Raw genomic sequence first — 15,614 nt, 5'->3', positions numbered from 1 at the left:
AGGCTCAGTACTAGTTCAGGACCAACAGGGACAAGAGGTGCCAATATGCTATGTAAGTCGTAGTTTAACAGACTGTGAGAGGAAATACTCTCAGAGAGAGAGGCCTTCGCTCTTGTATGGGCTTGTGAGAGGCTGCGTCCATATGTGTATGGCCGAAAATTTAACTTGGTAACTGACCATAAGCCATTGCAAGTGATATACGGCCCACACTCTAAACCCTGTGCCCGTATAGGGAGATGGGTACTTAGATTACAGCCGTACGATTTTAAGGTGGTACACATTCCAGGCAAGCAAAACATTGCAGACCCACTGTCACGATTGCTGGGGGAGACAGCAAAACAGGAGAGACATTCTCATGGCTCAGATGAATACGTGAGATTTGTAGCTGTGAGTGCGACACCAAAAGCACCCACTACTAGAGAGGTGGAGGAAGCCTCTGCTACCGACCCAGTACTGATTGAGGTACGGAAGGCAATCACAAATGGACATTTTGAGAACTGTAAAGCTTATGCAGCAATTGCAAACAAGCTGTGCGTAGTGGGGTACCTAGTTCTTCGGGGAACACGCATCGTGCTACCCACAGTGTTACATGCACGAGCCCTGGTGTTAGCACATGAAGGACACTTGGGAATAGTTGGAACAAAACAGAAATAGACAGTTTCCTAGAAGTAAAGGGAATTAAGGGTTACGGGGAGCGGGCAGGAATTTGGACATGAGTCTAGGTTCGGATCGGTCATGGCCCTGTGGGTAGCGGAGCGGGCCCAGGGGCCGTGTAGCCTGATCCTGCTCCTATTTCGTGTGTCTAATTCTGTTAGATTCAGGAGATGGTTCTGTGATAGTGGATTGGCGGTTAGGATCAGATCAGCCATGATCTTATTGAATGGCGGAGCAGGCTCGAGGGGCCGATTGGCCTACTCCTGCTCCTATTTCTTATGTTCTTATGTTCTTAAGCAACATCTCAGAATCAAGGTTTGGTGGCCTGGCATGGACAAGGCAGCTGAAAAACACTGTAAAGCGTGCCATGGCTGTCAGATAGTAGCCAGACCCGACCCACCTGAACCGTTGAGACCAACACCATTACCGGAGGGCTCCTGGCAGGATGTAGCTATAGACTTACTGGGACCCTTGCCATCCAACCACTCCATTCTTGTGGTAGTTGATTATTATAGTCGCTACTATGAATACGACATCATGACCTCCACAACAACAGAGAAGGTTATTGATAGTTTAGAGTCAATCTTCAGCCGTCATGGTTTGCCAATCACCTGCAAATCTGATAATGGTCCCCAATTCAGATCTGAATTATTCAAAGAATACTGTGAAAACAACGGGATCAAACACCTGAAAACGACAGCAAAATGGGCTCAGGCTAACGGAGAAGTCGAGCGCCAGAATGCATCGCTGATGAAGAGAATCAGAATTGCTCAGTCAGAAGGACTAGATTGGAAACGTGAACTTAGAAAATATGTGACTGTGTACAGGAGCATTGACCATGCCACAACAGGAAAGAGCCCGGCAGAGCTGCTCTTTAAACGGAAAATGAGAGGAAAGTTGCCAGACATCACAGAGTCGTGCGCAGACATGGAGGTACGTGACCGGGACGCAGAACAAAAAGGCAAGTCCAAACTGTACGCAGATGAACAGCGGAGAACACAATACTCAGAGGTGGAAGTTGGTGACTGTGATGAAATATTTCCATTCATCACTGCCTGTGACTGAGATCGGTTTCAGTGTCATTTCCCTTCCCCCAGACCTCATTGTATTGTGTACTGGAATGTGCTGTATTGTATACTGGAATGTGCTGTGTGTAGGGCTCCGCCCATACCTGGCCCCGTTTGTAAGCTAGCTTCAGTCTAGCCCCAGTCTCCAGAAGGACGACATCTCTCTCGCTTACGTGTTTCGTTCTAAGTTAATAAAAGTCTTGTTTTGTTCTGCTACCTTCGAGTCTCGGAATTATTGAGGCACATCAATTTTATTAACTTATTTTCAACACTATGGATCAACTCCTGAAACCCGAACGTTTGGATTTGGATCAACATGCTCCGGACGCATCAGCATGCTTCGGACACTGGTTTGAGTGTATGGAATTCTTCCTGGACAATTCCGCAGCCGTCAAAGACGCTACGGACGCTGCAAGGATGAGACTCGGAATTCTGCGGAATTGGGTAAGCCACCGGGTTTACCCCCTCATCCAAGACGCCGAGACGTACCTGGCCGCCTGCGACATCTTAAAGGCGCATTACCAGCAGCCTACGAATGAGGTGTATGCTAGGCACCTGCTCGCCACCCGCGCACAGCGACCTGGGGAATCGGTGGAGGAGTTCCTAAGCACCCTGAAAATGCTTGGCAAAGACTGCAAGTGCCGAGATGTAAAAGCCGCAGTGTACACTGACGAGCTTGTTCGCGATGCCTTCATCACAGGCCTCAGCTCCACTTACATCCGGCAAAGACTGCTGGAAAAAACGGGGTTGGACCTGAAACAGGCTGCGGACACCGCGCGATCCCTGGATGTGGCCCAGAGAAACTCGGACGCCTACTCTTCAGCCCGTGTCGTCCACACCGCCACATGTGCACCGAGGGCGCCGCCATCTTGGAAGGCATCTTCCCCGCCCGACAGCCCGACACCAGCTGGGCCCCAACTGCTACTTCTGCGGGCAGCCAAAGCACACCAGAAACCTGTGCCCGGCGAAAGGCACCACCTGCTTTAAGTGCGGTAAGAAGGGGCACTTCGGGAAGGTGTGCAGAGGGAACCCCGCCGGAAAACCAACCGCCGGAAAACCCGCCACCGCCGCGTGTGCGCCGTGGGAGCGGCCATCTTGGACGCCATCTTGCCCGACCTCGTGGGGTCCGCCATCTTGTGAGCAGACAGCGTGGACGCCATCTTGTATCGATCAGGGCCCTACAGTGGCATCGGTCACAGTGGACCAGACCAGGCCGCACCCGCTATCCAGATCAATGGTGGACATCGAGGTAAACGGGTGCCGGGTTAAATGCTTAATTGACAGTGGAAGCACGGAGAGCTTTATCCACCCAGAACTGGCACAACAACTCTCCCTAAAGGTGGTCCCTACTCAGGGTACCATCTCTATGGCTGACAAAACCCAGACATCGACCATTCTGGGTTACTGCACGGTACAATTGTGCGTTAACGGAACTGTATATGATAATTTTAAAGTATTAATCATGAAGAACCTATGTGCGAGCGTGATCTTGGGCCTGGATTTCCAGTGCAACCACCAAAGCATCACGCTCAAGTACGGTGGGTCCCAGCCGCCCCTCACAGTGTGCGGTCTGGCTACCCTGAAGGTAAAGCCGCCTTCGCTATTCGCGAACCTTACCCCTAACTGCCGGCCAATAGCGACCAAAAGCAGGAGGTACAGCTGGGAGGACAGGCGGTTTATCGCGACCGAGGTAGACAGGCTCCTGAAAGAGCGCATTATTGAACGCAGCAACAGCCCGTGGCGCGCCCAAGTGGTAGTGGTAAGGGGTAGCGAGAAGAAACGGATGGTGATCGACTATAGTCAAACGATCAACAGGTACACCCTACTAGACGCCTACCCGCTACCCCGCATATCAGAAATGGTGAACCAAATCACCCAATACCGGGTGTTCTCCACCATCGACCTCAAGTCAGCGTACCACCAGCTCCCTATCAGACCAGAGGACCGCCCGTACACCGCCTTCGAGGCGAACGGACGCCTCTACCAATTCCTCAGAGTCCCCTTTGGGGTGACGAATGGGGTCTCGGTCTTCCAGAGGGAGATGGACCGCATGGTCGATGACCACCACTTGCAGGCAACCTTCCCCTACCTCGACAACGTCACCATCTGCGGTCACAACCAGCAGGATCACGACTCGAACCTCGAGAGGTTCCTGAAAACCGCACAAAAACTCAACCTCACCTACAACGAGGAAAAGTGCGTTTACAACACCACGCGCCTCTGCATACTAGGCAGCGTGGTGGAGAATGGGGAAATCGGACCAGACCCCGACCGATTGCGCCCCCTACGGGAGCTGCCCCTGCCCAACACTCCCAAAGCCCTGAAAAGGTGCCTGGGGTTGTTTTCTTATTATTCCCAATGGGTCCCCAACTACTCCGACAAAGCCCACCCCCTCTTGAAAGCATCCTCTTTCCCGCTCTCTGCTGAGGCCCACGCCGCCTTCAAAAGCATTAAGCAGGATATTGAGCGGGCCACACTACAGGCAGTGGACGAGAACACTCCATTTCAAGTGGAAAGTGATGCGTCTGACTTCGCCTTGGCGGCCACCCTCAACCAGGCGGGGCGGCCCGTAGCTTTCTTCTCGAGGACCCTCCAAGGGCCCGAGATCAGACACTCCTCCGTGGAAAAGGAGGCCCAAGCCATCGTGGAGGCAGTGCGCCACTGGCGCCACTACCTAGCCGGCAAACGCTTCACCCTACTTACCGACCAGCGGTCGGTAGCGTTTATGTTCAATAATAAACAGAGGGGGAAGATCAAAAATGATAAGATTCTTAGGTGGCGGATCGAGCGCTCCACCTTCGATTATGACATCATTTACCGGCCAGGGGCCCTTAACGAATCCCCCGACGCCCTCTCACGAGGGATGTGTGCCAGCGCCACCGGGGATCGGCTACAGACCCTCCACAACGACCTCTGCCACCCAGGGGTCACGCGGCTGTTCCACTTCATAAAGTCCCGTAACTTACCCTACTCGATTGAGAAAGTTCGGTCCCTGACCAGGAACTGCCGCACTTGCGCTGAGTGCAAGCCTCGGTTCTACCGCCCAGATAGAGCCCACTTAATCAAAGCTACACGGCCCTTTGAGCGGCTCAGCTTAGATTTCAAGGGCCCCCTCCCGTCCGTCGACCGCAATGTTTACTTCCTGAACATTGTGGACGAATACTCCCAGTTCCCATTCGCCTTCCCCTGCCCAGACATGACCAGCGCCACGGTCATTAAATGCCTCAACAGCCTGTTCTGCCTGTTCGGTATGCCGAGCCACATCCATACGGATAGGGGGGCGTCCTTCATGAGTGAAGAGCTACGCCAGTACATGCTGTCCAGGGGGATCGCCACGAGCCGTACCACCAGCTACAACCCCCGGGGTAACGGCCAAGTGGAGCGAGAGAACGGGACAGTATGGAAAGCAGTCACTCTAGCTCTAAGGACCAAGGGCCTCCCTATCTCCCGCTGGCAGGAAGTCCTCTCGGGTGTGCTCCATTCGATACGGTCGCTATTGTGTACGGCCACTAATACCACGCCTCATGAACGAATGTTTGTCTTTCCCCGGAAATCCACCTCAGGCGTATCCATGCCGTCATGGCTCTCCACCCCAGGTCCGGTACTCGTGCGAAGGCATGTGAGGGGCCACAAGACGGACCCTCTCGTGGAGCCAGTACACCTACTCCACGCCAACCCCCAATACGCATATGTCCGGCACGCCGACGGAAGGGAGGACACCGTGTCCATAAAAGACGTCGCCCCAGCCGGCATCGACAACAACCACGGCAATAGCGGCAACGACGATCACAGCAACTCTTACCCACCCACTACTCTTTCATCACCCCCGGAAGAACACCGACCAACGGCACCCCCACCAACTACCCCTTCAACAACCCTGGCGGCACCCCCGGCAGAGACCCAGGCTACCGGGGACACCCAGCCGACACCCGCGGCACCGCAACAGCCACGTCGGTCGCAGAGGACTATCAAACCCCCGAACAGACTAAATCTATAGAAGGGGTGAATGTGATGAAATATTTCCATTCATCACTGCCTGTGACTGAGATCGGTTTCAGTGTCATTTCCCTTCCCCCAGACCTCATTGTATTGTGTACTGGAATGTGCTGTATTGTATACTGGAATGTGCTGTGTGTAGGGCTCCGCCCATACCTGGCCCCGTTTGTAAGCTAGCTTCAGTCTAGCCCCAGTCTCCAGAAGGACGACATCTCTCTCGCTTACGTGTTTCGTTCTAAGTTAATAAAAGCCTTGTTTTGTTCTGCTACCTTCGAGTCTCGGAATTATTGAGGCACATCAGTGACACGGTGCTGGTACGGCAGGACAAAGTGGACAAGTTCACCACCCCTTTTAATGCCACACCGCACAAAGTTTTGAGTAAAACAGGGAGTCAAGTAGTAGTGGAATCTCCAGAAGGAGCACGCTACTCGAGAAACACTACGTTTGTGAAGAAATACAGAACCAATGGACCAAAGGAGACACTCCATGAGCAGGAGGAAACACAAGGGACTGAGGACAGTATAGTAGACCCTGACACACATACCACTGTGACACAGGCAATACCCACTGACACCAACATGTCAGACATACCCAATACAGCCAGACCTCAAAGGGTTAAAAGAAAACCCCAAAGACTGTCTGATTATGTCACAACATAAACTGTGCGAGAACTGCATGGGTGATATTAAATGTTTAAACCTGGGAATTATTTAGTTGTGTGGTAAGACACAAGTTTGTAAAAAGTTTATAAACCAAATAAGTTATGCAGTGTTATTGTAAGCAACTGTTTGTAAACTGCAAGTTTGTTTCCAAGGAAAAGGGGGATGTCGTGTATTGATTGCGAGTTTGACACCAGTCAATATGGTAATGTGATGTGCAATGCATTATGGGAATTACCCGGGAAAGCTGCAGTCAGCTATTTTACAAATAAAGTAAAGATCGCAGTTAGAAGCCTGTCTGCCTGACTCTGATTTAATTCGACGTATCTACATGCTTGATTGAACATATTAAAGCATAGATACAACAGTTACCTAAAGGGAACTGTGTAGAAATCAAAGATCAATAATAATCTGACATCAATATCTGGACCAATTCCGTGCTATGGAAAGACCCCAGGCCCACCTCCACCTCCAAACTGAAGTGTTACTGTGCGACTCACCCAGTGTAGCGAGCACGTGACGAAGCTCAGCTCCCATGACAGTGCCATTTCCTTCCTTATCGAAGACTCTCAAACCTTCTACAAAGTCTTCAAAGGTGCCCTGGTCCTTGATCCTGGAGATGTGCTGCAGCATAGGGAGGAAGGTCTCAAAGTCCAACATCTTCTGGTTCATCTCTGTGAGGAGGCAAACAGACTGGCACTCAATTTGATGTGATAGGATCGTCCACAGGGCATATCTGACAGGAGTGGGAGAAGCGTGAAGCTCCTCGCACCCAAGGGGATTCAGGAGGTGAGCTGAGCTCAGGTTAAGATATCGTAAGGCCTATTTTAATGGAGATTGACAAGGCTGTATGTGTGGGGTGTTCACATGTATATGTTCACTATGTGTATATTCAAGTGTGTATTCATCTTTGTATTTAATTACATATGTGTTTATGTTTGCGCATGGGTATTCATGTGTATGTGTTCATAGGTGTGTAGATGCATGTGTGCGTGTACACTAGTGTGTGCGTCCGTGCATGCCTGTGTGTGCCCGTGTGCATGTATGTGTGTGCGCGTGTGCATGTGTGTGTGTGACTGTGTGTGCATGTATGTGTGTGTGTGCATGTATGTGTGTGTGTGTGTGCATGTGTGCGCGCGTGTGCGTGCGCATGTGTGCGTACATGTATGTGTGTGTGTGTGTGCGTGTGTGTGTGCGTGTATGTGTGTGTGTGTGCATGTATGTGTGTGCATGTATGTGTGTGCGCGTGCAATCATGTATGTGTGTATGTGCACGTGTGTGTGTGTGCGCATGTATGTATGTGTGCGCGTGTGTGTATTTTTGTGCAGACATGTGCCACGTTTCTTCTTCCCCCAGTTATGTCCCTTCCCACATTCCATCACTCCATGGGCCCAACACAACTATCACCCCAGGAGCCGCATGCCCCATCACTCCATGGGCACAGTGTCCCAAAGCTGCTTATTACTGTCAGTATTGTAAGGCGGGTTAAACAATTGCTGGAGATTGGTGCAGCCCCAGTCCCTGATACTCACCTTCCGGTTTGGGTTTTCCAAGCAGTTTCATGACATCGGCGTTGGTGGGGTTCTGTCCTAGGGCGCGCATGACATCGCCGCATTGTGCATAGGTGATCTTCATTTCACAAGAGGGAGTCCTGTCAAAAAGGGCAAAAGCCTCCTTGAACTCTGAAATTGGAGACACGAGTGATGGGATTGTTACTGTCCACACCTGAGAAACCCGGCTACATAAATCAGACACAACCGGACACAACTAAAACCAGATACAACCAGACACAATCACACTGCTGCTGCCAACACTGGGTTCAATTCTAGTGTTAAGCCCACCTGTACCCATACATCAAACCCAAGGCCTGCTCCCTACTAAATAAAGGGAGTGTGGTCACTGTAAGGGGGTGTGAACAGTGACAGGGGATGTGGTCAGTGTCAGGGGGCATGTGGCAATCACATAGAATTATAAGAAAGAAGCAGGCGGTTCAGCCCAGCCACTCTGAGTTGGTCTTTATACCAATCCCATGTGCTCGCCCTGTTCCCATAGCCCCTTTATTCCCCTTTCCTTCAACCACCTCTCTAACCTATTGTTAAGTGTTGATATGGTCTCTCCTTCAGTCACTAATTCTGGTCGTGCATTCCACACCTCATAACGCCCTCTGTAAAAAGGTTTCCCCTGCTCGCTGTCCAACATCTCTTACAGTTAATCTTGACTCTAAGTCCTATTGTTCTAGACCCCCTGACCACTGTAAACAGGCTGTTTTTATCCACTCTATCCCATCCCTTCATCACTTCCAACAGCGAATCGTTCCTTAATCTCCTCTGTTCTAATGAAAACAGTCATAATTTTTCAAGCCTTTCTTTGTACAGGGTATTTGTATTTCTTCACACCAGGCAGCCTCCCTGTCAATCTGCTTTGGACCCTTTCTGTTGCCTCAGCATCCTTCTTATTGTGTGGAGCCCAAAACTGCACACAGTCGCCAACTGCAGTCCCACTAAGATTTTATTTAGATTCACCATTACAGCTCCACTTTTATATTCTATGGCCTATAATTTATCCATGCAGCACTTGTTTATCGTAGCTTGGTGATACTGAGGCCCAGGGTGCGCCTCGGGCCTATCCGTTCATCGTTCCTGTCTGTGCGTATTTGGCCGCAAATGTACTTTTCCCCCTTTGACTTTATTGAGCTGCTTTTAGCCGCTCTATTATGCTGGCAGGTGTTCTCAGACTGCGCCTTGTGATAGCCTGCTTCCCCTCAGAGGGCAGAGGAGGGAGCTCACTGGGGAGGAGCTGTGGCCTGCTCCCTGCTCCCTTCCCCGACCCTCTACCGGAGTGAGCTCCTTTCAGAAGAAAATTGAGATCACAATCAAGAGGCAAAAATGAACAGAGTTAATAGTGTTTGTTATAGAACAAAAATGTCAACTCACCTTCAATCTGGTCTGCATTGAAATCAATCTGAAACGGAAACAGAGTCAGTCTTATTAAAGAGGAACTGTTTATCAGGGGATGTTATCAAACTGATAAAGACACACTCGGGGCTGCCTCACATTGGGACGTCTGGTGTGATACGAGCCCAATCAGATCAGACAGGCCTCCGGCTGAATTCCTGGTCAAGGTGGGTTAACGTCTCTGTCAGTACACAACACTTTAGCATGTCTCCCAGAACCATCTCACCATTTACCTGCAATTACTTACCTGGACTGCACTGACTGCTTATTGCAGGCAGCCATTTTGGCCACAGCAAGATCCCACATATAGCAGTGAGTGTTTCCAATGCTTTGACACACCCTCCCCAAGCGCCACATTCCAGCACTCTCCTGCATCTGGACTGTTGCTCCTCCTCCCGTCCCCAACTCCTCCCTCTTCCCCCTCCCTCCTACTCCTACACCCTCCATCCTCCTCCACTCTTCCCTCCTCCCCTCCTCCATCTGTATCTAACCCGTGCTGTACCTGCCCTGGGAGTGTTTGATGGGACAGTGTAGAGGGAGCTTTACTCTGTATCTAACCCGTGCGGTACCTGCTCTGGGAGTGTTTGATAGGACAGTGCAGAGGGAGCTTTACTCTGTATCTAACCCGTGCTGTACCTGCCCTGGGAGTGTTTGATGGGACAGTGCAGAGGGAGCTTTACTCTGTATCTAAACTGTGCTGTACCTGCCCTGGGAGTGTTTGATCGGACAGTGCAGAGGGAGCTTTACTCTGTATCTAACCCGTGCTGTACCTGCCCTGGGAGTGTTTGATGGGACAGTGTAGAGGGAGCTTCACTCTGTATCTAACCCGTGCTGTACCTGCCGTGGGAGTGTTTGATGGGACAGTGTAGAGGGAGCTTTACTCTGTATCTACCCTGTGCTGTACCTGCCCTGGGAGTGTTTGATGGGACAGTGTAGAGGGAGCTTTACTCTGTATCTACCCTGTGCTGTACCTGCCCTGGGAGTGTTTGATGGGACAGTGTAGAGGGAGCTTTACTCTGTATCTACCCTGTGCTGTACCTGCCCTGGGAGTGTTTGATGGGACAGTGTAGAGGGAGCTTTACTCTGTATCTACCCTGTGCTGTACCTGCCCTGGGAGTGTTTGATGGGACAGTGTAGAGGGAGCTTTACTCTGTATCTAACCCGTGCTGTACCTGCCCTGGGAGTGTTTGATGGGACAGTGTAGAGGGAGCTTTACTCTATATCTAACCCATGCTGTACCTGCCCTGGGAGTGTTTAATGGGACAGTGTAGAGGGAGCTTTACTCTGTATCTAACCCGTGCTGTACCTGTTCAACTATAATGTTTCAATCTAAAACCCAGAGACCCTGACTGCCTGTTAAAAAGTCCAATGGTGCTCCAATACTCCTGGCCCAGGGTGGTGAGTAGCCCCAGTCTGCTCCCTCTTCAACTGCCACATTCCGCCTCTGACAGAGACGACAATTTTTCTATTGCTTTCAGATAAAAGACTGTAAGAAATGTGAAGAATGCAGAAGTTATCAGAGGAGTGATATCAGAAGTTATCAGAAGAGCCTGCCTTGGATGGAGGTGGTTCTCTCAAGAACGCCCGAAACAGCAAAGGACTGAGCCCAGCTCAACAAGTAATCAGAGTCACAGGCACAGATAACCTCAGCACATCGGCACAGATGTAGAAACTGCAGTCCTGGTCCATGCTTCATGACATGAGCTGGGGAGTCAGACAGACAATCACCGGATATCTCTACACGGTGGAACTTAGGGCAACAGGACTCTGATATACACCCATTGAACCCACGGAGTGCCACCATTGCTATCTCAATCCCCAGCTGATAGTGAGAGACACGAATGTCTGTCAGTGACTCGCTGCCCTCGAGCAACACAAGCAAGGAAGGCACACTGAAATAAAGCTACCTGACATTCACTGCCAGGCAACAACAGAGCTGTAACCAATCACAAACCGCAGTCATTATAACAACATCAGTAAGGCTCATCCTCACTGGACACAGTCAGATTCCAGCCTGTAACTCACTCCCGGGTATCTGTTATTCTATATATAAACCCCCCGAACACCTCGATCAGACTCCAGCCTGTAACTCACTCCCGGGTATCTGTTATTCTATATATAAACCCCCCGAACCCCTCGATTAGATTCCAGCCTGTAACTCACTCCCGGGTATCTGTTATTCTATATATAAACCCCCCCGAACCCCTCGATTAGATTCCAGCCTGTAACTCACTCCAGGGTATCTGTTATTCTATATATAAACCCCCCGAACACCTCGATTAGATTCCAGCCTGTAACTCACTCCCGGGTATCTGTTATTCTATATATAAACCCCCCAAACCGCTTGATTAGATTCCAGCCTGTAACTCACTCCCGGGTATCTGTTATTCTGTAGCAGTACCACCGAGTGTCCCTTACTTACCGGACATAATTCTCTTTAACGCGATGACGCGGGAGAACACGGTGACGCGGGCAAACGCGATGATGTGGGCAAACGCGAGCTGGCACTGCTCGGCCTCCCGCTCCCGCGTCAATCGCCGGCCCGGCTCGGCCTCCCGCTCCCGCGACGGCCGCTGGCCCAGCTCGGCCTCCCGCTGCCGCGACTTCAGCCGCAACGGCCAGCTACAGTGCCGGGTGCCGGGTAAACGTGATGACGTCACGTCACAAGTCACGTGACCGTCCCAAGCGCGGGCAAACGCGATGACGTCATCACGCAAGTCACGTGATTACCCAAGCGCGGGAAGAACGCGATGACATCATCACGCAATCCACGGGACTGCCTACTCAGTCCTCATGGCGTCTCCGTCCAGATAAGACCTACTGCATGGCTCTCCTGTACCGATCTCGGCAACCTGCTTGTATTCATCTGTTCCTGCATTAAAGAACTATTTGATTGTTTCTCCTGGAGTCGAACTCGATTATTAAGTAGGAATTCGTCCAATACCTACATCGGTGACCACGAATACCTACAATTCTATATATAAACCCCCGAACCCCTTGATTAGATTCCAGCCTGTAACTCACTCCCGGGTATCTGTTATTCTATATATAAACCCCCCGAACCCCTCGACTAGATTCCAGCCTGTAACTCACTCCCGGGTATCTGTTATTATTCTATATATAAACACCCCGAACCCCTCGATTAGATTCCTGCCTGTAACTCACTCCCGGGTATCTGTTATTCTATATATAAAACCCCAAACCCCTTGATTAGATTCCAGTCTGTAACTCACTCCCGGGTATCTGTTATTCTATATATAAACCCCCCGAACCCCTCAATTAGATTCCAGCCTGTAACTCACTCCCGGGTATCTGTTATTCTATATATAAAACCCCGAACCCCTCGATTAGATTCCAGCCTGTAACTCACTCCCGGGTATCTGTTATTCTATATATAAACCCCCCGAACCCCTCGATTAGATTCCAGCCTTTAACTCACTCCCGGGTATCTGTTATTCTATATATAAACCCCCCCCGAACCCCTCGATTAGATTCCAGCCTGTAACTCACTCCCGGGTATCTCCTCTTCCCTCTCTCTCCTTCTCCTCTTCCCTCTCTCCCCTTCTCCTCTTCCCTCTCTGTCTCTCTCTACTTCCCCCTCTCAGGTGTCGCGGACGGAGCGCGGGCGCGCCGCCCGAAGTTTCCCGCTCGCTAACGGCCTTGCCGGCTCCCGCGGGCCGCTCGCACTGACCGCGCATGCGCCGCCCGCACTCACCGCGCATGCGCCGCCCGCACTCACCACGCATGCGCCGCCCACACTCACCGCGCATGCGCTGCCCGCCCGCCCGCCCGCAGCGGCCGTCCATCAGCCGCGCGATACGCGGGGGACCTCAGCAACGGCACCGGACCTCAGGCGCTAGGCAGGGGGAGGGGCCAGAGAGAGGGACAGAGGGGAGCGGGGGAGTGGGGGAGGGAGTGGGGGAGTGGGGGAGGGGGAGTAGGGGAGGGGAGGGGTGGGGGGGAGAGGGAGACGGGAGGGGAGGGAGACGGCAGGGGGAGGGAGACAGGGGAGGGGGAGGGAGAGAGGGGAGGGGAGGGAGAGAGGGGAGGGGAGGGAGAGAGGGGAGGGGAGGGAGAGAGGGGAGGGAGGGAGAGAGGGGAGGGGAGGGGAGGGAGGGAGGGATAGGACAGGGAGAGGACATGACAGGGAGAGGGGGGACACACAGGGGCAGGGAGACCAAACGCCCCAAAATTGCCCTCGCGCCCCAAAATTGCCCTCGCAACGCGGGGCTCGCTAGGCAGGGGGAGGGGCCGGAGAGAGGGACAGAGGGGAGTGGGGAGTGGGGGAGGGGTGGGCGGGGAGAGGAGACAGGGGAGGGGAGGGAGGGAGAGAGGGGAGGGGAGGGAGGGATAGGACAGGGAGAGGACATGACAGGGAGAGGGGGGACACACAGGGGCAGGGAGACCAAACGCCCCAAAATTGCCCTCGCGCCCCAAAATTGCTCTCGCAACGCGGGGCTCCCCAGCTAGTACATATATAAATAAAAGGATCGTGCTGTCTGTCTGTCTGTCTGTCTGTGTGTCTGTCTGTGTATATGTCCAGGCATCATTCAAAAGTTATAGAGCGTACCTACACATATGTTATATCAAAAGAAAGCTTATGATTAGGGGAGTATCATAGGCATATTTACTTTTTGGTCAGACAAAAATTGTTCGGACAGTATACAAAAAAGTTCAAAAATCCGCTCATTAGCGGTTGGCCAATCATACGGGGGAATCCGCTCATTAGCATTGAGTGACGTGAAGGTTGACCAATCCTACGGGGGGAGCGCGCTGCGTCACAGGGGGCATTTCATGGCGTGTGTGGGCGGGGCCTAATCCTTCAAAATGCCGAGTGGGAGCTGAGCTGAGGTGAGTGGCAGCCATTAAAGACTGGCCGGGCCTGAAGCTAAAAAAATGGTAATGGAGGTGAGGAAATTGTTGATTCATTAGCATTGATTCAGGAATTTCTCTCTCTCTCTCTCTCCGTTCCCCCCTCTCTCTCCCGAAGCGGGAGCTCAGCTGAGGTGAGTCGCGGCCCGACAGCCCGGCCGGGCCTCAAGCGCTAGGCTGCGCACGGTCACCGCGGCCTGCCTCTAACCTTACCCCCACTCTCTCTCTCTCTCCTTCCCCCCTCTCTCTCTCCTTCCCCCCTCTCTCTCTCTCTCTCTCCTTCCCCCCTCTCTCTCTCTCTCTTCTCTCCTTCCCCCCTCTCTCTCTCTCTCTCTCTCCTTCCCCCCTCTCTCTCTCTCTCTCTCTCTCCTTCCCCCCTCTCTCTCTCCTTCCCCCTCTCTCTCTCTCTCTTTCTCCTTCCCCCCTCTCTCTGTCTCTCTCCTTCCCTCTCTCTCTCTCTCTCTCCTTCCCTCTCTCTCTCTCCTTCCCTCTCTCTCTCTCTCCTTCCCACTCTCTCTCTCTCCTTCCCTCTCTCTCTCTCTCCTTCCCTCTCTCTCTTGTGTCTCTCTCTCTCCTTCCCTCTCTCTCTCTCTCTCTCTCTCTCTCTTCCCCCCTTTCTCTCTCTCTCCCCCCCTCTCTTTCCCTCTCTCTCTCTTTCCCTCTCTCTCTCTCTCTCCTTCCACAGACAGACAGACAAACTCATTCATATATATCCTTCCCCCAGTCTCTCTCTCTCTCTCTTCCCCGTCTCTCTCTCCCCCCCAGTCTCTCTCTCTCTCTCTTCCCCCCTGTCCCTCCTCTCTCCCCCCCATTCTCTCTCTCCCCCGTCTCTCTCTTCTCCCCCCAGTCTCTCTCTCTCTCCTTCCTCTCTCTCTCTCTCTCATAGAGTCATAGAGTCATAGAGTTATACAGCACAGAAAGAGGCCCTTCGGCCCATCGTATCTGCGCCGTCCATCAAGCCCTGTCCAATCTAATCCCATTTTCCAGCATTTGGTCCATAGCCTTGTATGCAATGGCATTTCAAGTGCTCATCCAAATGCTTCTTGAATGTTGTGAGGGTTCCTGCCTCTACCACCCTTTCAGGCAGTGAGTTCCAGACTCCAACCACCCTCTGGGTGAAAAAGTTCATCCTCAAATCCCTCTAAACCTCCTGCCCCTTACCTTGAATCTATGCCCCCTTGTTATTGACCCCCCTACTAAGAGGAAAAGTTCCTCTTTATCTACCCTATCTATGCCCCTCATCATTTTGTACACCTCAATCAGGTCCCCCCTCAGCCTTCTTTGCTCCAAGGAAACAACCCCAGCCTGTTTAGTCTTTCTTCATAGCTGAGGCGCTCCATCCCAGGTAACATCCTGGTGAATCTTCTCTGCACCCTCTCTAAAGCAATCACATCCTTCCTATAGTGAGGCGA

General features: G+C 52.0%; 1 protein-coding gene across 1 annotated transcript in view; it reads right to left on the bottom strand.

Moving 5' to 3' along the window:
• LOC147101512 (myosin light chain 4-like) overlaps positions 1 to 15,614 on the bottom strand; it is a 42,555-nt gene that overhangs the window by 16,872 nt on the left and 10,069 nt on the right. Inside the window, exons 2-4 of the mRNA XM_085966671.1 lie at positions 9,310 to 9,337; positions 7,909 to 8,058; positions 6,877 to 7,050 (exon numbers count right to left, since the gene is read on the bottom strand). Coding sequence (XP_085822797.1) covers positions 6,877 to 7,050; positions 7,909 to 8,058; positions 9,310 to 9,337 — 352 coding nt within the window. The remainder of the gene's footprint in view (positions 1 to 6,876; positions 7,051 to 7,908; positions 8,059 to 9,309; positions 9,338 to 15,614) is intronic.

This window comes from Somniosus microcephalus, chromosome 24 (assembly GCF_052327205.1).
Source record: "Somniosus microcephalus isolate GS21.2 chromosome 24, FLI_Smic_1.0, whole genome shotgun sequence".
Lineage (NCBI taxonomy): Eukaryota > Metazoa > Chordata > Chondrichthyes > Squaliformes > Somniosidae > Somniosus > Somniosus microcephalus.
The sequence above is the reverse complement of the archived record's forward strand: the minus strand, read 5'-3'. Positions and strand labels throughout refer to the sequence as shown.